Source organism: Hemicordylus capensis, chromosome 6 (genome assembly GCF_027244095.1).
Source record: "Hemicordylus capensis ecotype Gifberg chromosome 6, rHemCap1.1.pri, whole genome shotgun sequence".
NCBI lineage: Eukaryota > Metazoa > Chordata > Lepidosauria > Squamata > Cordylidae > Hemicordylus > Hemicordylus capensis.
The window spans coordinates 169,564,169-169,591,101 of record NC_069662.1 but is presented as its reverse complement, the minus strand read 5'-3'; the positions used below and the strand labels follow the sequence as shown (position 1 = coordinate 169,591,101).

Genomic DNA, 26,933 nt, shown 5'->3' with positions numbered 1-26,933 from the left:
AACAAATGCTCTTCATGATACACTTGTTTGGGTTTGGTTTTTTGCTTCTGAATCTTTCATTTCACTTATACCCCAGGCTTCCTCCAAGGAGTTCAGGGCAGCATGTGCTATTCTCCCTCAACCCCTGTTATCCTCAGAAAAACCCCATGAGGTAGGTTAGGCAGGGAGAGAATCACTGGCCCACACGGCTACCTAGTGAGCCTCATGGCTAAGCATGGATTTGAGCTCGCGTCTTCCCATTCCTGGCTCTCAGAAGACATCCCGAGGTCTTGCCTCCGCTGCTGCTATGTCACCCCGTCGTGGTCTCCCATGAGGTTTGCACCAAAGATGGCAGCCGGTGGTGGTGGTGCTCCTGCTGCAGGGCTCACTACCTAGAAACAAGTGTGCCTCTTGCCCTGCCCTACCCCTGGGCCATGCTGCAGCCTGCAGAGCAACGGTCAAGCCGACAGCCCCTCTGCCTGACAGCTGTCCCAGGGCTGCAGAGAAAAGGCATTGAATCCGAGCACGTGGGAGTTGGGAGGGACCTTGGAAGTCGTCTAGTCCAAGCCCCAGCTCAGTGCAGGCACCTGCTACACCATCGAGCCTGTTTGGAAACCTCCAGATACCAGAGCCTGCCTCCAAGATCCTCTCCCAGTCCCGCGGCACATCACCTCAGTCTCACCCTACCTCGTTCCTGTCCTCTGCTGCCTGCAAAGGCCCCATCACGCTGGTTCACAGCCGCACCATTTCTGCCTGTCGCCCCAGACTCAAGGCAGGGGGACCACCTTGCTCTCTGTGTGTGTGGCCTGGGGGGAGAGAGAGAAAGGGAGCATGTTTTGGGGTGTGGGGCTCCTTCTGCTCCCGAGTCTAGTCCGGTTCCTGCTTGGGAAGGTGCGGCTGGCCCAGCTCTCAGCCCCAGCCCCTAGTCTCGACTCCCTTCCTGGAGCTGGGGCTGTGGGCAGTGGCACTTGGAGGCCTGCTGCTGCGTCTCCCCCTCTTATCATTGAACAAGGCCATTGTTGAGGCCGGCAGAGAGTCCTGGGCAGGGCCGTTCTCACAAAAGGAGCTGTTTGTGCTGCGATGAGCTCAGCCTTCATGGAGGGCGCCCAGCCCACAGCTTCTCCTTGCACAACAAACGCAGGACTCAAAGCGGCAGAGCGCTGCCCCCAAGTGCAGGGCCAGGCCTGCGGCTCAGCTGGGCTGAGGCAGCAGAAACACCTGCACCACGCAGAGAGCCAGGCGCAATGATGCCTGCTGCAAAGACACGTAAATGGGTCTGATAAAGCATATCATTTATTCTGGACCTGCCAGCCATAGGACAAGACCAGAGAGAGCCCTGAAGCCCCAAACCACGGAAGCCACACGGTAATAAAATCCTGTCCCCTCCGTTGCTCGGACTTTTCTTGATATAGGTTTCGCCAGATGCATCACTTCCAAGGCTATCGCGGCCTTGAGGGCTGGAAACATGATTCCCTCTCCTGTTCCCCACGATGGAAACTGTTTTTCTCAGGATGCAGATTCTGACACTATGCTTGTATGCTGCAGTCTAAGTACTGTACTGATGGCTCTGGCTATTACCATTGCTTAACATGGATCCATCCCAAGCAGAATTAATGTGAACTCTCTCAACCAAATGTCAGCTGGAGCTTGGCACATGCACATACACGAATGCACGCGCACGCACACACACACTCACACCCCTCCCCTCTAGATTAAATGAAACCAGCAGTTGTCTGCCCATTCACCAAATTCCATTAAGGAGAAACATGTTGCTTCTTTTGCGCATACCTGCCTGTTTACAACTCCGCATGCATAACCTCTAGTATATGTTTGGATTTCCCCTTGGAAGCTAATCTCATGAGGACCCCACACAGCTGCGCTTCCCTAAACCCTCCCCTAATCTTTGGTTGGCTCAGAAGCCCCATTAAAAGGTGTGAAACCTTCAGGTAGACTGCACAAGAGGCGGCAGGCCACAGTGATTCCTCTGCTAGTAAACCTTCACATTGGACTAGTGTTGCACATTCTGCATGGGGCTACCTTTGAAAAGCATCTAGAAGAAGTTAGTCCAGGCTGCTGCTACTTTTGTCGGGCACCAGCTATCCGGAGCAAATTACTCCAGTGCTTTTCCATCCCCATTGGTTACCTGCTTGTTTCCAGGCTCAGGTCCAGGTGCTGAGATTTACTTTGCAACAGCCTGGGATTGGAGTACCTTGAGGTCCATCTCCTCTCATATGTTTCCTCACATGTACTTTGATCAACATCAGAGGTCCTGTTCCAGGTTCCTCTGCCGACAGAGGGATGAGGAAGCGAGTACATGTGGCAGGGCCTTTTCAGTTTTGGCACCACCAACGGAGAATTCCGTCCCTAAGTTCATTCCACCATCAAGCTCAGCCTGTCTGGCTTCTCCAGCAGAAAGGCTTCGGGGAATTACCTGACTGGCCTTCTCTGCTGAGTTTTTTTTTCGCCGATACTTGATTTGATACTCTTTGTTTTGCTTTTAGGCCACTATTTATCTTTTTTATTTTGTCACACTCTAATATTTTGACAGCTCCCCCTGTTTTTTTGTGTTTATTTCAATCGTTTAAAAATGATTTGGATATTTTAAATGGGAAAAACAGAACAAGAGTGTTTCCAAATAAACCTCCTCACACTTCTACTTGAGGGGTCAGGAAGAATTCTGCTCCAAGCTTCAGGATATGAAGCTAGCACCTAGGAAACCCGTGGAAGGAGGCAGAGACTCCAGTGCAGACTGCCCCATCTAGTCACATCTCTGACTAAGAATCTATCAAGCAAAAGACTGAGAAACAAGTCAGGCAGGGTGACCAATGACATTTGGTCACCAGGCATGAGCAGAAGGGAACCCAGGACCCCTATCACCTCCCTGGCCTTAGCAAATGCCATACAGATGGCTGACGAAACTGGACAAGAAATAGATCCATTTCTCCAGTGTTTATTTTGCCTGCATCTTGGGCGAGTGTGTAGAAATCCGTCATGGCTCCAGACCACAAGACCTTGCTTTCTGTCACCAGCCATAGCGAGCCAGTGTCATTGGAGAACACCAAGTGGTTCAGTCCAAGATGGCCACCATCACCACTACTCCCTTTCCCATCATACAGTTACACTTCTGGGTCCCAGTCAGTGCTCCCTGGCAACATTTACCAGACTGCTTAGGGGGGGAACATCTCCCGATCGAGAGGGAGCACATTAGCCTCTGCCCGTGGCTTCGATCTGCCCCACTGGTCTTGCCGCTGTTTTGATGGTGGACCACTTTCCAGCCTGGGTGTCTCAGCCTCGTGGAGGCGCTGGTGCCCCACCAGGTGCTGCTTGCGGGTGAAGCTTTTCTGGCAGAGGGGGCACTGGTACGGCCGCTCCCCGGTGTGCAACCGGCCATGGGTGGCAAGGTGCTCCTTACGGATGAAGGTCTTCCCACACTCGCCACAGGCATAAGGCCTCTCCCCAGTGTGGATCATCTGATGCCGCAGGAAGTTGGAGTGGTGGTTAAAGCCCCGCCCACACTCGCCGCAGATGTAGGAGCCCACCTTCCCGCCCACCGCATGCGTCCGCTGATGGAGGCGCAGGTTGATCTTCAGACGGAAACTCTTCTTGCACTCGGCACACGTGTGCGGGCGCTCCCCTGAGTGCCACAGGCGGTGTTTGCTAAGGCTGCCCTGGTGAGAGAAGCACCGCCCGCATTCAGGGCAGGTGTGCATCTTGGTCCCTGGCTGGAGGTTTGCTGCGAGGCTCCCTCTGGGTTCAGGAGACACGTGGGGGTGAGTTCTCTGGTGCAGCTCATACTGCTCCTCATAGAGGAAGCTCTTCCCACATTCAGGGCATACATATGGCGCCTCCCCAGGCAGAACCCCCTCCTGGACAATGATGGTGGTGAAGTCTCCACAGTCTCTCTCGCTCTCGGCGGTTTCTTCCAAGCCACCTCCAGGGCCAGCCACCTGCCCATCTACACAGGCCAGGCCCTGCTCAGGGAGATGGAGCACGGCCTGATCCAGTGTACTGTACAGTCCTAGGTCTCCAGGCCCCGTCTCTTCCCCAGGGTGCACCAGAGTGAAGAGTCCAGCATCTGCAGGGAGAAGAGGTCCAGAAGAGAGGCAAAATGGATCGGGGGACAGACCTTCTATGCTGGGATAAACAATAAAACCACTACAAGTTCTACAAGTCTATGGTGTGGCCACACTTGGAATTAAGTGTACAGTTCTGCTTGCCATGTCTCATAAATATGACAGAGCTGCAAAATGGGCAGAAGAGGGCAACCAAAACGATCGCCGGGGGGTGGGGGCGGGTTCATGCAGAAAAAAAGCTGACTCATAGGGTTATTATTGAGCCTTATAATATTTCACATGATGTAGCAACTGGGTTGAGATAAGTTATTACCTCTCTCTCTCATGACAAAAGGATGAGGAGTTATCCCAGGAGGCTGACTGGCAGGAAATTTAGGACGGACAAAAGGACGTCCTCCTTCACACAGCACATAATTAATCTATGGAATTCTCTACCATGGGATGTGGTGATGGCCACCAGCTTGGACGGCTTTCAAAGGGGGTTAGACACTTTGATGAAGGAGGACAGGACTATCCATGGCTACTAGTCTTGATGGCTACATGTTCCCTCCAAGCTCAGATGCAAGATGCTTCTGAATACCAGCTGCAGGGGGGCAACAGCAGGAGAGCGGGCACAGCTTCATCTTCTGCTTGGGGGCTTTCCAAAGACATCTGCCTGGGCACTGCAGGAAACAGGATGCTGGACTAAATAGGCTTTGGGTCTGATCCAGAAAGACGGTTCTTATATTTTTATGCACAGGAGAGCTGGTCTTGAGGTTGCAAGCATGAATTGCCCCCTTTGCTAAGCAGAGTCCACCCTGGTTTGCATTTGAATGGGAGACTACATGTGTAAGCACTGTAAGATTGTCCCCTCAGGGGATGGGGCCACTCTGGGAAGAGCGCCTGCCTGCTTGCATGCAGAAGCTTCCAAGTTCCCTCCCTGGCAACATCTCCAAGATAGGGCAGAGAGAGACTCCTGCCTGCAGCCTTGGAGAAGCTGCTGCCAATCTGGGTAGACAATCCTGAGCTAGATGGACCAAGGGTCTGACTCAGTAGATGGCAGCTTCCTATGTTCCACAGTAGATTAAGTATTATTATTGTTCTCCTTGCACTTCAATTATGGATTTGAGGCAGTTCAGAATGGTACTGACCTGGCAAATTATTCTATTCTATTACATAATGATTGCCTTAACATTTAAATGAGGCAGGCCTGGCATTTGGGGGTTGGGGGGCATGACCCAGCATTGTAGAACACAACTCCTCAGCTGTGGATCCTTGAAATGCCTTCCCTCCCTGGGTCCAAGCACTATCCAAATACAAAAAGATCATCCTCTCAGCTGAGAGACTGTGCGTGTGCCTCTCCTCTGCCTGGCACTCTGGGGATGGGGAAAGGGCCTCCTTCCTGGCCCACACAGTCCCCACACAGTCCCCCACGAATCACAGTCCCCATAACTTGCCTGTGCTGAGACTGCCGAGGATCTCGCCTCCTTCCTCAGAATGGCCCTGATCCTCCACGCAAGGCTCCTCCCCACGTTCAATCCGCGATAACAGGTCAGGCTTGGCAATGGCATAATCTGAAAGGAGGAGAAATGCAAAGATCACAGGAATACTTAATCCCCGACACTGCTCATTCTCCATTTTCTCTCCAGTGTCGTCCTCTGCCTTCACCCCGACCCTCTTGCTATCCATCTCCAATTTCCATGCCCATTCCGGCTTCCCCTTCCTTTCCTTGCTGAACAATAACAGCCACACACAAACAACACACACCCTGAGCCTCGGCAGCAAACTGCTTCACAACTTCACTTAGGTCCCATGCCTGTTGACTCAAAAGTAAGTCCTACTGAGAATCACAGCACTCCCTCCCTCAGTAGGGGTGCTTACAGCTGCAGCCACAATCCAACTTGGGTCCCGAGATGTTGTCGGACCACAGCTCCCGAAGGCCATTGTGGCTGGGGATGTGGGGAGGTGTGCCCCGCTGATGCCCAGAGCAGACTCTGGTTCTCCTGAATGTAAGATCTTAACTAGCTTATGGTTCGCCTCATTTATTTCATATCTGTCCTGCCTTTCCCCCAAGGAGGTCAGCAGTCTCCCCCTCGGGCACTGAGCAGACCCAGACCTGCTTCGCTCCAGCAGGGTTGCTGCCTCGGATGCCTTCAGACCACGCTCGGGGTCTTTTTGCTCAACCACCCACAAGAGTCAGCTGCTTCTAGCTCTTGTTACCCAGCGAGATCAAGGACTCGTAGTTCCCCTTCATCACATGCTTGTAGAGCTCCTTCTGCCACTCGTCCAGGTTGCCCCACTCCTGCTCCGAGAAATAGACAGAGACCTCATCAAAGGTTACGGGCACCTGGAATCACGAAGAAGAACAGGCTGCAAGGGGGATTTGGAATCAAGAGAAAGCATCATGCTGGAAATGGCAGCCCAGAGGCTCTCCTCCTTGGGACCCCAGATGTTGTCGGACTAGAACTCCCCAGCCACAATGGCCTGTGGGAGTTGTGGCCCAACAACACCTGAGGACCCGAGTTCAAGAATTCCCACTGTAAGAGGACTGCTGCAATTTGATGGAAAATGCTGAGTTTGGCCCTGGGGTCATATCTCAGCTCAGCCATGAGTTTGGCACCTTTGACATCAAAACCCATTCGGAATTATCCCAGCACAGGCCTTTCAGAGGTAAGTTCAGCACAGAAAGAAGAGAGTATTTCTTTACACAATGGAGAATTAACTGATAGAATTTCCTGCCACGCCACCAGATGTGTAAATAGACACTGGCCAAGCTGTCTTTAGAAGAGGATTAGGCAAGTTAGCATACAGAGAGTAGGTCTCTCATAGGAACACTGGAAGCTGCCTCCTACTGAGTCAGACCCTTGGTCCATCTAGCTCAGTATTGCCTACACAAACTGGCAGCGGCTTCTCCCAGGTTGCAGGCAGGAGTCTCTCTCTCTCAGCTCTATCTTGGAGAAGCTACCAGGGAGGGAACTTGGAACCTAGATGCTCTTCCCAGAGCGGCCCCATCCCCTAAGGCAGCAGGGTGGGCAAACCTGGCCCTCCAGAAGTTGTTGAACTACAAATCCCATCTTCCCCAGCCACAATAAATGGTAGCTTGGGGTGCTGGGAGTTATAGTCCAAAAACAGCTTGCCCACCACTACCCCAAGCATCTTACAGGGCTCACACATGTAGCCTCCCATTCAAATGACCCTGCTTAGCAAAGGGGGCCATTCATGCAGGCTAACTCAAGACCAGCTCTCCTCGCTCTCAATGGCTATTACCAGGATAACGAGAGGGGACCTCCGTTTGGAGAAACTCTGCTGGGCAGGGGCAGGGGGAGGAAAAAACCAGCGCCTGGCATTTGGCAAAAGGCCAAAGAGAAGTCAATGATCTGCAGAGATGGAAATGGTCTTTGGCACACTCAACAGCAGTGAGGCTGCGGCTGTATTCTGGCACACTCTCACCTTGGGGATTTCTCCTCTAGAGCCTGGAGGAAGCCTCAGGATCCAGAAGTTGCGGTTCTTCAGCAGGTTCTCCATGTTCTCCAGCCTCCTCTGGAGCTGCCCGTATTCCTGGAGCAGGGCCCCCAGGTGGTTCCCAAACTCCATCATGGCTTTCTCCATGCCCGAGAGTTTCTTCTCAGCCAATCCTGTCCTCCGCTCCAGAGTCAGGAGCCGCCCAGAGTGGACATCCACCTTCCTCTCCACAGCTTGCACTGCAGCGACCACGGTCCAAAGGGAGATCTCGGCAGCCTGCTGGTGGGGTTCCTCCTCACAGCTGCGCTTGGGACGGAAGCAGGGTTGCAAACGAGCCGGCTGCACAGACGCCACATCCCAGTCCAAACCCTGTGAGCAAGAGCAGAGATATCAGGCGCCACATCAGAAGAGACAAAAAGCCCCAGGTCAAGGCATCGCACAATTGCTGGTTGCCCCTTCGAGGGCAGAGGAGACCCTGCTTAACAAAGGGGGCCATTTGTGCCCACTGCCACAAGACCTGCTCTTCACCCCAACATGAATGCCACTGTGCCACCCTTTCCATGCCCACCAGATAGGAAGAATATAGGAAGACAGGAAGCTGCCATATACTGAGTCAGACCATTGGTCCACCTAGCTCAGTATTGCCTACCCAGACTGGCAGCGGCTTCTCCAGACTTGCAGGCAGGAGTCTCTCTCAGCCCTACCTTGGAGATGCTCCCAGGAAGGGAACTTGGAACCTTCTGCTCTTCCCAGAGTGGCTCCATCCCCTGAGGGGAATATCTTACAGTGCTCAGACTTCTAATCTCCCATCCATATGCAACCAGGGCAGCCCCTGCTTAGCTAAGGGGACAAGTCATGTTGCTTGCTACATGGGCATTTCACAGAGATGAAGAGGATTCCTGCGTCTGCACCTGGGCACAGCAGCACAGAAGTGCCTGGCACCATGTGCACAAGTTACAGAACTGCCAAAGGGATTAATATAATGGCACACACTCTGTGTATTAATATCACACACACACACACACACACACACACACACACTCACTCTAACATTAATATTAGCACACCCTCTGTTAGGGGAGCACCTAAGGAGGGAAGGTAGTGTTCCCTCTAAGGCATGCGCACGTGTATGCACGCTCACAAGTGTTCTGATGCCTGCTCAGTTAATTGCAGATCCCGCTCAGGCTGAATCAGGAAGGCCCCACCCTGAATGCAGGTGTGTGCGCACACTGCCTTGATACTGCTGCCCAGAACAAAACTCATTCTGCACACAGATGGAAAAGATTGGAGGGAACACTGGTGGGGGCAGAGGCACTCTTACCTCCGGACTTTGGGGCCAAGGTCCAGGCCTCCACATCCCCTGTGGGCCCCCAAATTGTCTTTAGTCTGTCCTGGGTGGTGTGGTTTGTGCCCTCAAAAATGTAGGTGTCTAAAAATGATGCTGAACTTGCAGCAGGGGGGCCTCCAAAGGCCTTTAGCTCCAGGCTCCAAAATTACCTAGCTGCAACTCTGGATGGCAGGGCAGAGTTTATTCTTAGCTTTTTTCCTACTGCACGAACTGCTGCAAGCACCCCCACCCTCTGCACTTTTTGTGACCAGGAGAGAACAAGAAATAGGGAAGGATAATGAGGTTAGGGGATTGAGCCAGTTTGGGGAGAGTGAGCATAGATCATCCCCTTTGCTAAACAGGGTCCACCTTGGTTTGGATTTGGATGGGAGACTACAGGCAAGTGCTGTAAGATATGCCCCTTAGTTAGAGGAAGGGGCCGTAGTCCAGGGGGGCAGAGTGTCTGCTTTACATTTGGAAGGTCCCAGCTCCAACCTCTGGCATCTCCAGGTGGGGCTCAGAGAGCCGCTGCCAGTCTGTGTAGACAATGTTGAGCTAGATAGACCAATGGCCTCACTCAGTACCAGCCTACGTCCCCATGAGATATACTTCTTTTCTCTGTGTGTTTTGCTCCACCATGTCACAGCTGTTCACTTCAACTCATCAACTGCTTAGGCAGAGTTTAAGAGGAGTCAGTGGATCCCTCTGACAAGCCAAGGAATTAGCCCTTTCATATATTATTCGCACAAGGCTAGGGGGAGTGAGAAAATGAAGATGAATATTGTTGGTTTCCCCCCTCCCCTATTTGTTTTTAAGAAAACATTTAAAGGAACTAACTCCTGCTAAACTCTGTGCGTCCAACTGCAGAAAAACGCATCTCCCCTGCATGCACAAAACGTGCTGCTGCTGCTCCTGCTGCTGGTGAGCACAAGACCTGCCGGGGGAAACGATGCAGGGCAAGGAAAGCCTTCCTGCTGCTGCGGCCACCAGCACCCAGCCAGGGCTTCGCCTGTGCCCCAGAAGGCGGGTGCTTGCTTCTGAGCGTGAGCAGAGTGCCATGCCCTCGGAGGGCGCGGGGGCGGGGCACGGGCTTCCGGACCAGCAAGCTGGGCGGGAGCCTGTCGGGGACTGGAGCCCTCTCGCGGCCCCCCCCGCCCCGAGCCAGACTTGGAGCCGGAGGAGCTTCTTGGGCGCCCCCCGCCCTTGGGGGTTGGGGTTTTGTTTTTTTTTACCTGGGCAGCAGAATCCCACCCAGCAGCCGCAGCAGCCATCACGGTTCTCCGCCGCGCTACGACGAGGAGGAGGAGGAGGAGGAGGAGGAGGCAGAGGCGGCGCGTCCTCAGCCAGCGAGCAAGACTCGGTCTCTGGCCCAGGCAGGCAGCAGGGAGGAGCAGGAGCAGGAGCAGGAGGAGCGGCGGCGCCCAGCCCCGGAACGGATCCGCGCTACGAAGCAGGAGCGGGAGGGGAGGTGGCCGCTGCGGGTCCCGAGTCCGCTGGGGGCAGAGGGGAAGAGGAGGAGCCGCGCACGCTCGCCGCCGCCTCGGCCCGGCCGGCCTGCGGGGGGACCCGGCTCGCCTTGCAGAGGCAGGAGCGCGGCTCGGCTCTCGGCTCGAACACACACCCGGGGGCGGGGGCGGGGGCGGGGGCGGGGGGGGAATCCGTGCCTGCCGGCTTGGCTGGGGGCGGTTCAGCCGCGGAGGAAGCAGCCCCGGCGGGCTGGAATCTCTTGCCCCGGCCGCCTTGAACCCGCCCGGCCGCCCCACCTGCCGCCTCTGGCACTGGCCTACCTTACAGGGTGGGTGGGTGGGTGGTGGTGGCTGCCCTCCTGACCATGCCCGACCCAGCCAGGCTCGGCTGCGGGCCCCTTAGGGGGTCAGCTAAAGGCCCCCGCCTGCCTGGCCGCGTGTCTTGTGGCTGCAGCCGGTGATCGGCCCTCCTTGGTTTTCCTTCCGCTGCTCTTCGGCTCGGACATCCCATCGGACTCGCCGCCGCCGCCGCCGCCCTCCTGCGCGCTTTGGACAGAAGTACAAGCCGAGCCTGGCTTGCCCGCTCTTGGGGCCGCTTCAAAGCACAAGGCGCTTCTTGCGGAAGGCGAGGAGGAGGAGGAGGAGGAGGAGGAGGGCGGCCCAGTGACCCAGAGGTTGCCCCCCCCCCCAGGGCTCCATGGAAGCAGACCGGCAGTGGCATTTGGGTGCTGTGCCTTTGAAAGGCTCTTCTGCCTTTACCCGATAGTGGCTTAGTCCAGGGGTTCCCAAGCTGGAGGCCCCAGCTGCTGTTGGACTACAACTCCCATCATCCTCAGCCACACTGGTCTTTGGGAATGGTGGGAGCTGTAGTCCAGCAGTGCTGGGGACCCATCTTAGCGACCCTGGGCATAGTTCATCCCAAAGCACAACTTGGGCACGCAAAGGTCTGCAACCCTGGGGGTGGGCCACTCCTCCCTGCCCCAAGACTGTCAGCCAGGCTAAGAGTGTATAAAATGATGCAAGGTGTGGGGAGGGTAGACAGAGAGAAATTTCTCTCTCACACCCCCCCCCCCACTAGAACCAGGAGTCATCCCATGAAATTGAAGGTCGGGGGATTTAGGACCCACAAGAGGAAGTACTTTTTCACACAGCGCATAACTGATCTATGGAATTCCTTGCCATGGGATGTGGCGATGGCCACCTTGAAAATGTGTTTAGACAGATTCATGGAGAGCAGGTCTCTCAATGGCTACTAGTCTGATGGCTGTGGGCCACCTCCAGCCTCAGAGGCAAGATGCCTCCAAATCCCAGTTGCAGGGGAGCAACAGCAGCAGGAGAGAGGGCATGCACATACCCCTTGCCTGTGGGCTCCCCAGAGGCCGCTGGTGGGCCACTGTGTGAAACAGGATGCTGGACTAGAGAGGCCTTCTTGGGCCTGATCCAGCAGGGCTGTTCTTGTGTGCGGTGAACCCAGGGCCGCTCCAGGCACCAAGGTCCTTGGCCAGCTGGCCTCCATGGCCATCTCCTATCTGGGTGGGCCCCAGGAGTGTCACTCTGCCACCACTACACACAGGCTCTGGGCACAGACGTGGTCTCGAGGACAAGCCACGGGCTTTTCTGAGGGCTCTGGGCCAGTGACAGCTACCCAGCGGCACCACTCCATAACCCCGAGCAGTAGCGGCTCATCCCATTGAGACAAGGGGGCACGAAAGGAGGCTCAACTGCCTCTCTGCTTCCTGGTAGCAGTTTGGGTGGCCCCACCCAGGGGCTGTGCTGCCTTGGGCCATGGCGGCAGCCACCCCAGCTGCTGCCAGGAAGCGGAGGCAGCTGCGCCTCCTTTGGTGCCCCCCTCACTCATTAGGACAAACCACTGACAAACCAGACTCTAGCCAAGCCCTCAGCAAAGGGACCCCCAAGGTCCTCGAGGCAGAGTTTAAAGGTCTAGGACAGAGAACAAAACACTCCCAAGATGACCTGCCCTTGCTGTTCCCCCCACCCCAAGATGCTCCAAGCAGAGGATCCAGAAGAAGCCACTTTCTGTATCAAGTGGCACCGCCAATGCGTGAAGACGACAACAAAGGCCATTCCCCCTCGCGCCAGCCTTCTCTCCAGAGGCAGACCTTCCCGAGCAGAGGACGGGGTTTCCGGGTGGCTCGGAGCCCCTCATTTTAGAAGCAAAGTGGTGGAAGCCCTCTACTAGGCCTCGGCCTCTCCTGCTAACAGGTCCCCTATGCCAGGCTGTACTAGGCGAGATGGACCACTAGGCCAGCTGATAACTTGAGCAGGGAGTTGTGCAGAGAGTACCCTGCCACGAGAGGAAGCCACCCACTGTTAGGACAGAGCAGGACACTCCATCGACATGAGGGCAGGAGAAGCCTCATATCCAAATTCAGGAGCTCCGCATGCTTCCGACTTTCAATCATGTGTCAGTTAAAAACAAGATCAGAGGTGGGGAGCTTGAGCGTCTGTCAAGCCCCAGCTGGCTAGGAGAATTTTGCTTCCTACCTTGTTCTGGGGACGGAATCTGGGTAGGGCATGCTACTCTTACCCAGCTGGGGCTTAGCTCACGATCAAGTGCCCCACCTCACTTTCAACTGACACACGATCAAAAGCCAGGAGTATGCAGAGCTCCTACGTGAGGTTTCTTCTACCCTACTGCCGATTGTGTGAACTGCCCTAGTGTGTTTCTGGGATTGTTTTTAGATTTGCTGCCAGGTACTGTAATTTTACAAAGCAGGGTATACATGTTTTAAAATAACAGCATTGTAGTGTGGTAGAGGGTGCAGAGTTCCGCTTCCTCAAAACTTCCACTTTCATTCTAAGAAGCAGATTTCCAGCCCTTGTGACCCTGAAGTGCAGCACCTCTGGAAACTGCAGAAATCAGAGAGGCAGCTCGTGAGATGACCACTAGTTAAGGACAAGGAGTGGTCTTTCCCTTCCCATACAAAATGAATGATGCAAAATCGGAGAAAGCACTCAAGTGACCTCTGTTTGCCTAATTCATACAGGTTGCAGTCCAGCTTTTCCAGGACAGGATCTCGTATTCTTCTTCAGGGGTGGGGCCTGTAGCAGAGCAGTGGGCAGAGCATATGCTTTGCCTGCAGAAGGTCCCAGACTCAAGCCTTGGCTTGTGAAGCCGCCACTATCAGGCCCTGGGTCCAAGATGCCAGGGCACCTCTGGGTAAAAAAAGATCAGGTTGCAGGAAAGATCTCTCAGCAAGCTGCTGCCTGTCAAAGAACAGCACACTGGGCTAGACGGACCCAAAGCCTGACTCAGGAGAAGGTAGCTTCATCAAGACCAGCTACTACAATCATGGAATTCTTAGGAACATAGGAAGCTGCCATATACTGAGTCAGACCATTGGTCTATCTAGCTCAGTATTGTCTACACAGACTGGCAGCGGCTTCTCCCAGGTTGCAGGCAGGAGTCTCTCTCAGCCCTATCCTGGAGAAGCCAGGGAGGGAACTTGGAGCCTAGATGCTCTTCAGCTCCCTAAATGTCAGGGAACAAGAGGCTCTATGGATAAATTCACCTGCCTCTGAGCACTGCCTCAGCCAGACTTCTTTATACCCCCTAGCCAGAGATGAGTCAAGGGCTTCAGAAGAGACACACTGTATTGACATATTTTGCAAAATAAAGTGTTACAAAAGAAACGCAGCCACAGACCAAACACCTGACATCACATGGAGGAAAAGCTGGTTCATTACAGTCACCTCAGCTGACACTTAGCTCAACAACACTGAAATTGATATATAATTCAACCAATATTTACAAAGATGCCTTTGGAACAAAAAAAATTAACACCAACAAGAAGACAACAGGGGCAGTTCTCGGATGCCGTAGAGTGCGTGAGAACTGAGGACTAAGGGGCAGGCGGTATATCCTGCTGGAATACGGTGAAACGACACAACACGAGCTCTTGGCGCTGTATAATAATTGACCCATTACAGAGTCTGGTTGAAGCTGCTCTCACTTGTACACGTTATCTGGGCGTGTAATCAAACGCAGTTTCAAAAGGGGAAAAACAAACACCTTTACTAGTAACAATTAACTGGGAAGCGACAGGTTCTGACTTCAGCTCCGAGGAGGTGCTTAGTGGGGCTGGAGCCCTTCTGGACAGGATCAAAGGGAGAGGCGCTTTCATGTCTGCCGCCTCCCGAGTTCCTGGTCCTTGCCGTGTGATTCATGGGGTACCGACATTCACCTCATGGAGAAGCTCTGCCACAGTGTCGCCTGGCAGCACTTGCGATGCTGGGCTCCTGCGTGTGCAGAAGGGAGCAGCAGGGAATCCTCACCAGGTGCCCCCCTGTGCAGCCTGCAGCACGGTTCTCCGCAGAATGGAGCCGCCTCCGAGGTGGGGCTGCCAAGGCCCGTCCAAGTGCAAAGTGCATCCCACCAGGGCAGAAGCAGGACGTAGCTTATGTCTTGGCCTGGTGCCAACCCCTCACCTGGGGCAAGTTACACTCAAACAGTCCACAAGAGGGAGCCCGCCCCACCCCCGTGTCCCAGCATGCCCTGCTACATCTGGGGGCAAATGGGTCCTGTGCTGCCGCATGCTGGGAGTGGCCAAGCTCAGAGCGGGAGCCGCTACGGTTGCTCTTGCTTCAAGGCCACGAGGCCGGTGTGAGTCCCCACAGCCAGGTGGTGCGCCGTAGGGTTGCGGGTGTGGATCTTCTGGTGGCAGTTCAGAGACTCCTTGTAGCGGAAGTTCTTCCCACACGTGGCGCACTGGTAGGGCGTCTCGCCAGTGTGGACGCGCCAGTGCTTGAGGAGATGGTCGCGCCGGATGAAGCTCTTCCCACACTCTGTGCACTGGTAGGGCCTCTCGCCCGTGTGGATGCGCTGGTGCCGGACCGCCTTGGAAAGGTCGCGGAAGTCTTTGCCGCAGTAGGTGCACGTCAGAGGCCCGTCCCCCTTTGCCGTGTGCAGCTTCTGGTGGAGCAAGAGGCTCACCTCCAGCTTGAAGCTCTCTTTGCACTGCGTGCAGGTGTATGGCCGCTCCACCATGTGGTTTCCTGGGCGCTTCCCAGCACTGGGTTTGAGGCTGGGGCCTCTCTGGGGCTCAGGGCGCTTGGGAGCTTTGGGCCGGGCCGGAGCCTGAGCTCGCGGCTGGGGAGTGGCTGGGCTGGGCTTTGTCTTCAGGCCCCCTCCAAGGTCCATTGTCGGGTAGGTCCCTCCTCCCCCATGGCTCTTTTGGTGGGTAGTGAAGAGCTGCTTGTCCAGGAAGCCTTCCCCACACTCACAGCAGATGTATGGGCCGCTGTGAGCTTCCACCGCTAACGTGGAGGGGTCCTCTTTCCGAGAATCTCCCACGCAGCGAGCCGACCGTCTCAGGTTGCTCCCGGGAGGCTTCCGGGGAGGAGTGATGGAGATGGGCTGGCTTTCACAGAGCAGTTCCTCACCTGGACCCTGGAACACCTCCGTCCATTTTCTGGGAAACATGCCAGGCAGCTCTAAGCTTTCCGGGTCTTCCTCTAGGAGCTGTGGAGTGCCTGGTAAGACAACGAAAACAGGCAATTTGGTGGTGTTTAGGGGAATACAGTAGGAGGGAACAAAAAAGCCCCCTGGTCCATTATGGCTGAGAATTATGGGAGCTGAAGGGACAACATCTGGGGACTCAGGTTTGAGAACCTCTGCCTCGAGCAGATAAGCCAGGCCACTGGCTACAGAGGAAGAACATTTGCCACCCTCTCAACAGGGTTCTGACAGTTTGAACTGGGGGAAATTCTTTCCTGACCCCAATATGGTACTAAGGCTGCAAAAGTCTCAGTGACATATGGGGGGGGAGCGGGGAATCAGGGGCCACAGAGGGAAGGTGGGATAGGCAAAAATTGTCCCTTTGCCATTGCACAAGCAAAACATTCCCCCATATGCGGAATGTGTTTTGTTGATATGTGCATGTTATTGTTAGCCATCTTGGGGAACATATTGACAAAAAACCAGGGTAGAAATTATCTTAGTCAACCAAACAGGTCTCCATGATCATAAGGGTCGGAAACTTGTTTTTAAAAGGAAGGCTGAGATACTCGGGGATCTGTGCAGAATTCCAGACACTGGCCTCTTACCTCTCAGTGCCCCAAGACTCCATTCTCCAGACAGCTGCCTAACAGCTTTCTCCAATGCTCAATGCCAGAGTTTGCTTTGGATGCCAAATTCTGCATGCAGAATCACAGAAGGCTACAAGCCCTGATGGTAAGGAAACCTAACTGGGTGCAATCTGTGTCCTACCCACTTCCACAGCTCTCCTATGGTTGATGGCTGGAACCAAAGCAAAGGGAAGCCCAGGAGAAGGTGGGAGAAATTCCTCTGCCCACTGCCTCTCTACCTGTCCTCTGACCATGTTCACCTTACTGCCTCCTGCCCTTGGCACAGGAGCAGTATCTCTCTGTTTCTCCCAGCCCAAGTATCACAGGGTGCTCCTAGGCCTCCCCAACCCCACCTCTGCCCAACTCACCCATGTCGGAGTCTCCAGGGATTTCTCTCTCCTCCAAGTCCCCCATGCTTTTGACAAGGGACATCTCCTCCTGTTCTATCCAGGAACTATCGTTGAGAGCACAAATGGGAGAGCCTGTTTAAAGGGAGAAGAGGAACAACCGCTCACCACGACCACCACCACCGCTACATTTCAGACAGGATTCCAAAGGGACTGCTCTCCGGTGGGTCCAGCCCATCCCAACCTGAAGTATTACATAGCTCACCTCCTCACAACTGACATGTGGGATCACCTCCACCTTCTTCATGAACTCAAGGACTGATTGCACTACTCAGCAATTCCATATAAGCACAGCACAAGCATGAGACCTGTGCTTTGGGTGGAGAATTCCACATTCTGAGAAATATGGTCCTTTTTTTAATTTTTAAAGAAGTTTCTAGCCTTTATGGCTGTTACAACAAGATGCGCTTGTACATATGTAGGAGGTTTCTGGTGAAGTCACAGAAGCGAGGATGAGGGAGAACATGCTGGGAACAATAAAATGTGTTTGATTTGCATAATTTGTGCCAATTGCAGAATTCAGCTTGTCCTGGTGCAGATTCCCACCTCCTCAAGACAGTCTTAAGGGGGTGGAAATCCCAGTTTATACAGTCTTGAGTAACTTGGTGGAAATCCCAGGGGACAAAACCAGTCTCTGCTTTTAATATTCAAACACATTTGAAGACTGGTTTCTTTTCTGCCACATCCCAAGGGCTCAGGACATTGTCCCTTTTTATCCTCACAAGAGTTCTGCAAAACAGGGGGATGTATTTGGTGGTTGGGTTTTTTTAAAACAGGGGCATGTTTAACGCTCTTGGATTTCCATGGAAGAGTTAAGCACGTTCTGAAGGGAGCTGCCCAAGCTCACTTCTGGCACAATCCTATGCGTATCTACTCATAAGTAAGCCCCAGTGATTTAACTGTGATTCACTCCCAGGTCAGGATGGGCAGGACTGTCACTTTAGCAAACCTTGTGCTGGATCAGCATGACTGCTTTTGCCATGTTAAGCATTTTCATCCCAGCATCCTCTTCAACATTACAAGTGATCCCCAGGCAGTCCTCTCTGGATTGTGCAGGGCAGCTCTTTGGGGGTGGCCCCAGTTTCAGGACAAAAAGGAGCCTGAACCCAGGTCCATCTCATCTTACATCAAAACATGCTTTCCCACAGCACACTACAGAGGCTCAAACGTTTATCCACAAAGAACTAAAACCTCAAAGAAAGATGAAGCTGCCGTCAGATCTCACCACCACCGTCACGTACACGGTGCAAATGAAGCACCTTTCAAAGGGGGGCTTCTCTTATATTTAGCAAGGGGAAAGCAACTGCCTTGATCCAGCCCAGCTTCAGGTCTTTCCAGTGGATGTTGCTGGGGCCTCCCTTCTGTGCATCTTTAGACTGTGTGCCTCTGTGGGCACATAACCCCTTTGCTCATTGCCTTGGCTATGTAAGCTGCCTTGAGATTTGTTGTTGCTGAAAAGTGGGTTATAAATATTTCTAATAATAAATATTAATATTATTTCCATCCTGTTTTTAAGGCAGCACAGATTGCAGATGGAGAGAGGCAAGTGCAATGGCCCATCGAGTGGATCGGGAGCAGAATCGCAGAGGCCACAGAGGCGGAGAGAAGAGATTGGCAAATGTTGTCAAGGTTGTGCGAGTTGTTTGCTGTTGTCCAAGTCAGGGGTCCTCAAATGTTGGATTACAGCCCCATCAATTCCCTTTGCCCATTGTGGCTGGAGGTGATAGGAGTTGTAGTCGGACGACATCTGAGGATACAAGTCTGAGAAACCGGGCTCTTCGTACCTCCAGGGCTAGTGCTGGATTTAAGCAAACTCTCTCGCACACAGCTGCAAAGCTGTAGACTCTGTTACTCACCCAGGACGGACTCTTTAAGGGGCTCTCTTTCCTCATCCCCCTGATCCATGACTTCCCCTTGCTCAATCCGGGAAAGGAGGTCAGGTTTTGAAATGGCGGCATCTGCATGTGGGAAAAGAACACTCTTAGCAAGAACAAGGCTTTGCTTTCCTCTTCTTTCAGATAAGAGTACGGTGGGAAGATGGTTGGTCTTGTGGTAGCCAACATGAATGGCCTCTTGTTAAGCAGGATCCACCTTGGCTTGCATTTGGATGAGAGACCAGTTGTGAGCACTGTAAGATATTCCCCTCAGGGCCATAGTTCAGTGGAATAGCATTGGTCTGCTTGGCATGCAGAAGGTCCCAGCTTCAATCCCTGGCAGCATCTCCAGGTAGGGCTGGGAGAGACTCCTGCCTGAAGACTTGAAAAGTTGCTACCAGTCAGTGTAGACAAGAGGGAGCTAGAAAGACCAATGGTCTGACTCAGTATAAGCCAGGTTCCTAAGATCCTATGGGTGACAGAATTAAAGCAACTGGGTCTCTTCCCACCCACTTTGATTTCTCCTGGAATGACTTTGTGGGTGGGTTTTGTTCACATAAAGGGACTCAGGGACTGATCACCGTATTTGGAGTTAGTAAAGAATTGCCTGCCAAGACAGGCTGGCCAGTGACCATGCCAGTTTTGCAGCTTGGCTCACTTGCACAAGTTATCTGGAAATGTTTGCTCTGTAAGCACCTCCTATCCACAGGAGTCACAGCTTAGTGGCAGACAGAGTGCAGACTTTGCAGGCAGAAGGTGCCAGGTCCCATCCTGGCACTTCCAGTTAAACCGATCTCCAGGAAGGCCCTTGCACCCCTTACTTGACAAGATGGGCTAATGGCCTGACACAGGATATGGGGGCTTCCCGTCTTCAGTGCCCTGTTCTCCACTCATGACCTTGGTCTGGATTATTCAGGGTGATCAACTGAGCTGGAGCCAACTAGTGAGCCCGCAGGCCATCTGGGGACTAGGACTCATCCACACCAGCCTCTCCTCCCAACACACCATTTGCTCAGCCACACCACGTGGGCCCTCCTTACCCATTGAGACCACGGCCTTGTAGTTGCACTTCATGATGTGCCTGTAGAGGTCCTTCTGCCCTTCATCCAAACTCCTCCACTCTTGCTCAGAGAAACTGCAGGAGGCTTCATCAAACAGCAAAGGGACCTGCAATCACATCAAGCCGTGTGAGAAGTAATGGCCCACCTCCTCTGGAATCCAGACTTAACATGGGCTACCCACATTAGCGTGGCTGTGTGAACCCACACCAAGGTGCTTTACAGCCCGAGATAAATCAGAGATTCCCACTTTGGCATGGTTCACACAATCACACTAATGTCAGTAGCACACATTAAAACTAGAGTCAGATGACTGTGTGAACCACATCTCAACCTGAATTGGATTCCTCAGAGCTGGGAAAAGGAGTTTCTCCTTTCTGTGGTCACTGACCATTATTTTGAGGAAACCAACTCACCTGCCTCTTGTTGTGATTACAGGATGGTTATTTTTTAATATGAAGCAGACATATTAAAATCAGACAGGGGCCTGACTTGGAGGAGGATTCCACCCCCCCCCCCACTGCCCCACCACACACACACACAGCGCTGTCCTAAGGATTTTGAAATACAATTAAAAGCATGTATTAAATTTAAGCTAAAAAATCCCCAAGGCTATTCAGTCTCTGAAAGGCTTGACGAAATAAGAGGAAGGTTTGGGGGTCTCTCCCCCAGAGAGTGAATTTAGGCAGAGCCTCTTATGCCAAGACGGAGGCAAGACTTCTAATTACCCAGGTGCTATTTTACCCCATCCAATTTACTCCTGTCTTGACGGTTAAAACAACTGAAGACAAACATAAGTTGAAGGGCTCTCAATTTAGGATTACTGGTGGTATAGCCAGTTCGGCAGTGGCTTACACAAAGCAGCCATCTGTGGGTAGAGAAAAGGAGTCGGTCAGGTTTGGCCTCTCCCCCAGCACATGTTTACCTTGGGGATTTCTCCTCTGGAGCCTGGGGGGAGCCTCAGGATCCAGAAGTTGCGGTTCTTCAGCAAGTTCTCCATGTTCTCCAGCCGCCTCTGGAGCTGCCCATACTCCTGGATCAGGGTCCCCAGGGCGGCCCACTTGCTCTCCAGCTGGTTCCCAAACTCCACCGCAGTCTTCTCGCAGCCATCCAGCTTCGTCTCAGCCATCCCCATCCTGCCCTCCAGACTCATGAGCTGTGCTGCGTAAGAATCCACCTTGCTCTCCACCGCTTGGATTTCGGCCACAACTGTCAGGGACAGCTCTGCTGCCTCAGGGAGCACATCCCCCATGGGCGTTTGCTCAGTGGTGCTGAGGGGCTGAGGGGCTGCCAGGGGCTGGGGCTCCGCGTCCCACTCAAGGGCCTGTTTGCAAGAAGAGAAGTGGGAAAGGAGTCACCTACCAACACAGCCTGGGAAGGAAGCAGCTCTCCCCTGCTGGAGTGTCCAGCTCTGCCAGTACTTCTAGGCAGAGGACTTCAGGGCCAAAGTCCAAGGCCTCCAAATCCTTTTTAGTCTGTCCTAGGTGGTGTGGTGGTCACGTTAAACATGTGTTTAAAATACTGTGGGGGGGGGGCTCAGGGGGCTTCCAAAGGTCTTTAAGTCCAGGCTCCAAAATAACCTAGGTGCACCTCTGCTTCTAGGGTAAGGATCTAGGGGCTAAATGTTCTTGAAAGATCCTTCCTCAAAAAGGAAAAGTAGTCACCAGCTACTGGGCCAAGGGACGCAGCAAATGGATCTGTTTGCACATTCTATACACTTCTGCTCCTGCCAAGCATGGGAAGTGACATGGAAAGTGCTGAATCCCTCATGAACACTGGAAGGCCTGTCCTGTCCACCTACTGATTCTCTCAAAAATGCCATTTAAAGTGCATACGCACACACACACACCCTGGTAAGAGAAGTACGTAAAGACTAGAAACTTAGGGTGGTGATCCAGGCAGATGCAAAATCCTGCACATACAGGACGTACCAGGGGCTGCAGATGAACCAAGGTACAGACAAATGTAAAGGGATGCCTATTGGAAGTAAGTCACCACATGGTGGCTATTCCTGAGTATCAACAGGTCTTCAAGTGCTGTGCAAAACCTGGAAATGACCCGAGTGCCTCTCCAGGCACCTTTCAAGCTTCAGCACAGACGATTTCAGAGCTGACTCTGCTGTCCCCCGTCCCTGCCCATGTTTCATCCATCAGTTATTAGTACCATGTCATGCTGCTGGATTTAAACACTTGTCCTTCAGCAGGATAAGGAGAGAACATGGCCTGATCACGCTCCCCCCACCAACTTTGCCCACGGTTAAGCACAGAAGCAAGCAAGCAAGCAGTCACACCTGGCAATGCCACACCAGGAGGACAGTCAGCTGGAACTCACCAGCCACCATTAGTACCCTGGCACTTGGAAATGTTCGCTCCCAGATGGATGGAAAACAAGAGAGGGTAGCGATCAAAAGAGAAACCAGAGAGACAAGTGAAGAGGATAAGTGGTCAGACAAACAGGGAGGGGGAAACCTGTTCCAGGCACAGGAAGCAGCATGGCAAGAGGCACAGCCAGGGGTGGAGGAGACAAAGGGGGCTGAGAAGAGACAAAGCAGACGACACAAGGAGGGCTGGGAAGAGGGCAGGCAGGACAGACTAGCAGAGGGCTTCAAGAGGAAGAGACTGTTGTTATTACCACCATCATGGTAATTAATTAGACAGATGCAGTCCTTTCATACTTCTCTGAAGGACCTGGAAGCCACCCATGGAGTCTAGAGAGTCAAAGCTTGTCATTATTCTGCAACTCAAATATGAGGAATGGTATGCCACATGGAGAGTCTCTATGCCACCAGGAAGGATTCCTGGTAGCTGACAGCAACAGGGAAATGCTCCACACAACAACTGGAATGCATGCTACACTTTATGGATATTACATGAAGTAGTGGCCATTTCACGCATCCAGTGCTGGTTATGTTGCAATTACAATCATGTGGTGCTACACCAGTGACAGAGTCACTCAGAGACAGAGGTGTCACACTAGATAGGTAAGCAGATTAGAAGGGCTTACACTGCAGCAGGGATTGCATTGTGCAAAACTGAGAGGTGACTCCATTAAATGTAGCCATAGAGTTACACTCAACAGATCACTGTTGAGTGACAGTTCAGCCTTTGGCAGCTGAAAAATGTTATACAGGTGAAACTCGGAAAATTACAGGTGAAACTCGGAAAATTAGAATATCGTGCAAAAGTCCATTAATTTCAGTAATGCAAATTAAAAGGTGAAACTGATATATGAGACAGACGCATTACATGCAAAGCGAGATAAGTCAAGCCTTAATTTGTTATAATTGTGATGATCATGGCGTACAGCTCATGAAAACCCCAAATCCACAATCTCAGAAAATTAGAATATTACATGGAACCAAGAAGACAAGGATTGAAGAATAGAACAATATCGGACCTCTGAAAAGTATAAGCATGCATATGTATTCAGTACTTGGTTTGGGCCCCTTTTGCAGCAATTACTGCCTCAATGCAGCGTGGCATGGATGCTATCAGCCTGTGGCACTGATGAGGTATTATGGAAGACCAGGATGCTTCATTAGCGGCCTTCAGCAATTCTGCATTGTTTGGTCTCATGTCTCTCATCCTTCTCTTGGCAATGCCCCATAGATTCTCTATGGGGTCAGGTCAGGCGAGTTTGCTGGCCAATCAAGCACAGTACACTGTATACTTTTCAGAGGTCCGAGTATTGTAGAATAGAACAATATCGGACCTCTGAAAAGTATACAGTGTACTGTGCTTGATTGGCCAGCAAACACGCCTGACCTGACCCCATAGAGAATCTATGGGGCATTGCCAAGAGAAGGATGAGAGATATGAGACCAAACAATGCAGAAGAGCTGAAGGCCGCTAATGAAGCATCCTGGTCTTCCATAATACCTCATCAGTGCCACAGGCTGATAGCATCTATGCCACGCTGCATTGAGGCAGTAATTGCTGCAAAAGGGGCCCAAACCAAGTACTGAATACATATGCATGCTTATACTTTTCAGAGGTCCGATATTGTTCTATTCTTCAATCCTTGTCTTCTTGGTTCCATGTAATATTCTAATTTTCTGGGATTGTGGATTTGGGGTTTTCATGAGCTGTACGCCATGATCATCACAATTATAACAAATTAAGGCTTGACTTCTCTCGCTTTGCATGTAATGCGTCTGTCTCATATATCAGTTTCACCTTTTAATTTACATTACTGCAATTAATGGACTTTTGCACGATATTCTAATTTTCCGAGTTTCACCTGTATGATGGAAAAGGAAAGTTGTGCTTTTGGCTTCTGAAGACTAGCAGGCAGGTGGCTTTGGAGCGAAGCATCTAAATTGCATCAGCACAAGTACAATTTCCAAGACTAAGGAAGCAACGGTACTAATCATTCTGCTGAACACATGAACATACATGGATGGCACAAGTCAACACAGTTGAGAAAATTGGAAAGAATTCTGAAGTTTATGAAGGTTTTACAAGGCACGTTAGAGCAAGAAAGAATGAAAAGACTGGTTATGTGTTGACCTGAGCAAACAACATTGTATAAGCAGGCTAAGTGAACCCTATCCAAGATAGGGATATCCAACCAGCAAAAGGATTAAGTAACAAGAAGGCAAGTTTTGTTGAACTTTTAGAAAAATCTAACTCCATGAGCAGTCCAGTAATGGAGAAAAGTGCTTAAGGACATTAGGACATGCTGTCTCTGGGGATTACAAGGAAAGACTGGGCAGGCTTCCATCAAGGATACTTCAGGCAAGGCCCTAGTGCCTAAAAACACACTGTCACTGAGAAATATTAAACAATTTCAAGGCTTGGCTGTAAATATGTCCTTTGAGCAAGAGGCTGGCCTAAAGGGCCCGTGGCAGCCTTTCAGTGCTAGAATTACACGGGCCAGATTCACATCTATAAATTAGGAGGAAAGAACAAAGAAAAGCCTAACTGATTCCTCAAAACCAGCATCCCATTTTTAAATCTCTGGGCACCATTGGGAGGCACACGATGCAGCCATCTTGCAGAAGCCAAGCAGGGCCAGGTCTGGTCAAGAGGCACACACTGCCCTGCATGTGTGGAAAAGGGGAGATCAGAGGAAGCAGCCAGCGGAACTGGGTCAGCCCTTGGAGAAGCCGCTGCTGCCAGTCTGTGCCGGCAATCCTGAGCTAGAGGGACCCAGGGTCTGACTCAGTCTATGGCAGCTTCCTCTGGCTCCGATGCTCACTGCCCCTTGGTGGGCGACTTGAAAGCATCTGGGCACCGCAGCAGGGCAAATGCCACGGGGCGGCGGCGGGGGGGGCGGCCCTTCGCGGGTCCCCACTGGTGGGATGGGGGCCATGCGCGCGGGGGGGGGGCGGCTCCTTTCCCAGGTTTTGCTTCAATGCCAAAAGCAAAAGCAGCAGGAGGAGGAGGAGGAGAGGCAGCCCGCCAGGCGCAGGGTCCGGCCAGGCAGCAGCTCGTCAGCGGGAGAGAAAACCAACGTCGTGGGGTTGCGGGGGGGGGGGGTGAGATGAGGCGAGACCGAGGCCGGCCCCTTCTGCCCCCCTCCCTCCCCCCCCAGGAGCGCCGCTGCCTCCACTGACAGGGAGGCGATGCTGCGTCAAATCGGGAAGGAGAGAGGGAGGGCGCGGGGGGGCGGCGGCTGCGGGGCTCCTCTTCCCTCGGGGCTGCCGCTCTCCGTCCCGCGGGGCAGCGAGGGGCGAAGCAGCGGCCAGCCTCGCTCGGCATCTGCGGGGGGAGTCCCGGGGGGGTGGCGACGAGCGGACGGCGGGGGCGCTGAGGCCGCATCCCCCCCCCGCAACCGCTTCTCCTCCTGCCTTCGCCCCCCCCCCACGCGGGGCCCGGATCTCGCCCCAACCGCCCCCCGCGGGCCCGCTCCTGCCTCACCTGGGCGGGGCTCCACTCGGCCATGGCCCGTCGTCGTCGTCTTCGCCGCCGCTGCTGCGGGCCTGAGGCGAGGCGGGGAAGGGCTGGCCGAGCAGCGGAGCGCAGCGCAAGAGCAGCGAACCAGCGAGCGGCGGCCGTGCCGGGCCAGTGCCAGGAAGCTGCTGCTCTCGCCGTAGCCAGGAGCGGAGCGGCTGCCCGTGTCCTTGCCGCAGCGCCCCCTGCCGGCCGGAGGTCCTCGCTGGCGCCACCCGGAGGCTTCCTGCCGCCACCCCTCCCTCCAGCCCAGGGTTGGCCAAGCCGAGGAGCCTCTTTCCCCCCTCCCCATCATCGTCCCACCCAGGGGTCCTTCTCCCACTTGGAGCTGCAGATTTTTTTGGACTACAACTCCCATCACCCCCAGCCATTTCTATATTAAATCACGGGTTCCCCAGCTTGGGGCTGCAGATGACGTTGGACTGCAACTCCCATCACCCCTAGCCATTTATATATTAACTCAGCCGTACTCCAACTTGGGTCCACAGATGACGTTGGACTACAACTCCCATCATCCCCAGCCATTTATTTATTAACTGAGCAGTATGGGTCCAGAGATTACGTTGGACTACAACTCCCATCATCCCCAGCCATTTATTTATTAACTCAGGGGTACTCCAACTTTGGCCATTGTGACTGGAGATGATGGGAGTTGTCAGAAAAGACAAAAGGACAGGCTTCTTTGTATAGCACTGAGTGCCAGTATAACATAGTGGTTAGAGTGTTGGTCTCTTGGAACAGGAAGATCTGTATTCAGAGCCTCCCTCAGCCATGAAGCTTGCTGTATGATGCTGGGCCAGTCCCTCATAAACTGCGGGGAGTGAGCTGGCCTTGCGGTAGCAAGCATGAGTTGCCCACTTTGCTAAGCAGGGTCCACCCTGGTTTTCATTTGAATGGGGGACTACATGTGTGAGCACTGGAAGATATCCCCCTTAGGAAGAGCACCTGCAGACTTGCATGCAGAAGGTTCCCTCCCTGGCAGCATCTCCAAGACAGGGCTGAGACTGAGAGAGATACATGCCTGCAACCTTGGAGAAGCCGCTGCCAGTCTGTGTAGACAATACTGAACTGGATGGACCGATGGTCTGACTCAGTATATGGCAGCATCCTGTGTTGCTATGAGGTCCCCAGCAGTTGGGCTTCAGTGGCTGATGGGAGTTGAGGTGCAACAGCATAGGAACAGAGGAAGCTGCCATAGACTGAGTCAGACCCTTGGTCCATCTAGCTCAGCACTGTCTACCCAGACTGGCAGCGGCTTCTCCAAGAGTTCAGTCTCTCTCAGTCCTATCTTGGAGATGCTGCCAGGGAGGGGACTTGGAACTTTCTG

The 26,933-nt window shown here is 53.2% G+C and overlaps 1 protein-coding gene across 1 annotated transcript; it reads right to left on the bottom strand.

The window, feature by feature from the left end:
• Positions 1 to 2,913: 2,913 nt before the first annotated feature.
• Positions 2,914 to 25,842, bottom strand: LOC128331379 (uncharacterized). Its single transcript, XM_053264723.1, has 12 exons — positions 25,574 to 25,842; positions 20,638 to 21,036; positions 19,695 to 19,821; positions 18,637 to 18,738; positions 16,742 to 16,855; positions 14,876 to 15,779; positions 10,716 to 10,881; positions 10,053 to 10,607; positions 7,482 to 7,862; positions 6,252 to 6,378; positions 5,489 to 5,605; positions 2,914 to 4,054 (listed from the first exon to the last, which is right to left on the bottom strand). The coding sequence occupies exons 1-12, from the start codon at positions 25,595 to 25,597 to the stop codon at positions 3,147 to 3,149; spliced, it is 3,924 nt and encodes a 1,307-aa protein (XP_053120698.1). The 5' UTR covers positions 25,598 to 25,842; the 3' UTR covers positions 2,914 to 3,146.
• Between the last annotated feature and the right edge of the window lie 1,091 nt (positions 25,843 to 26,933).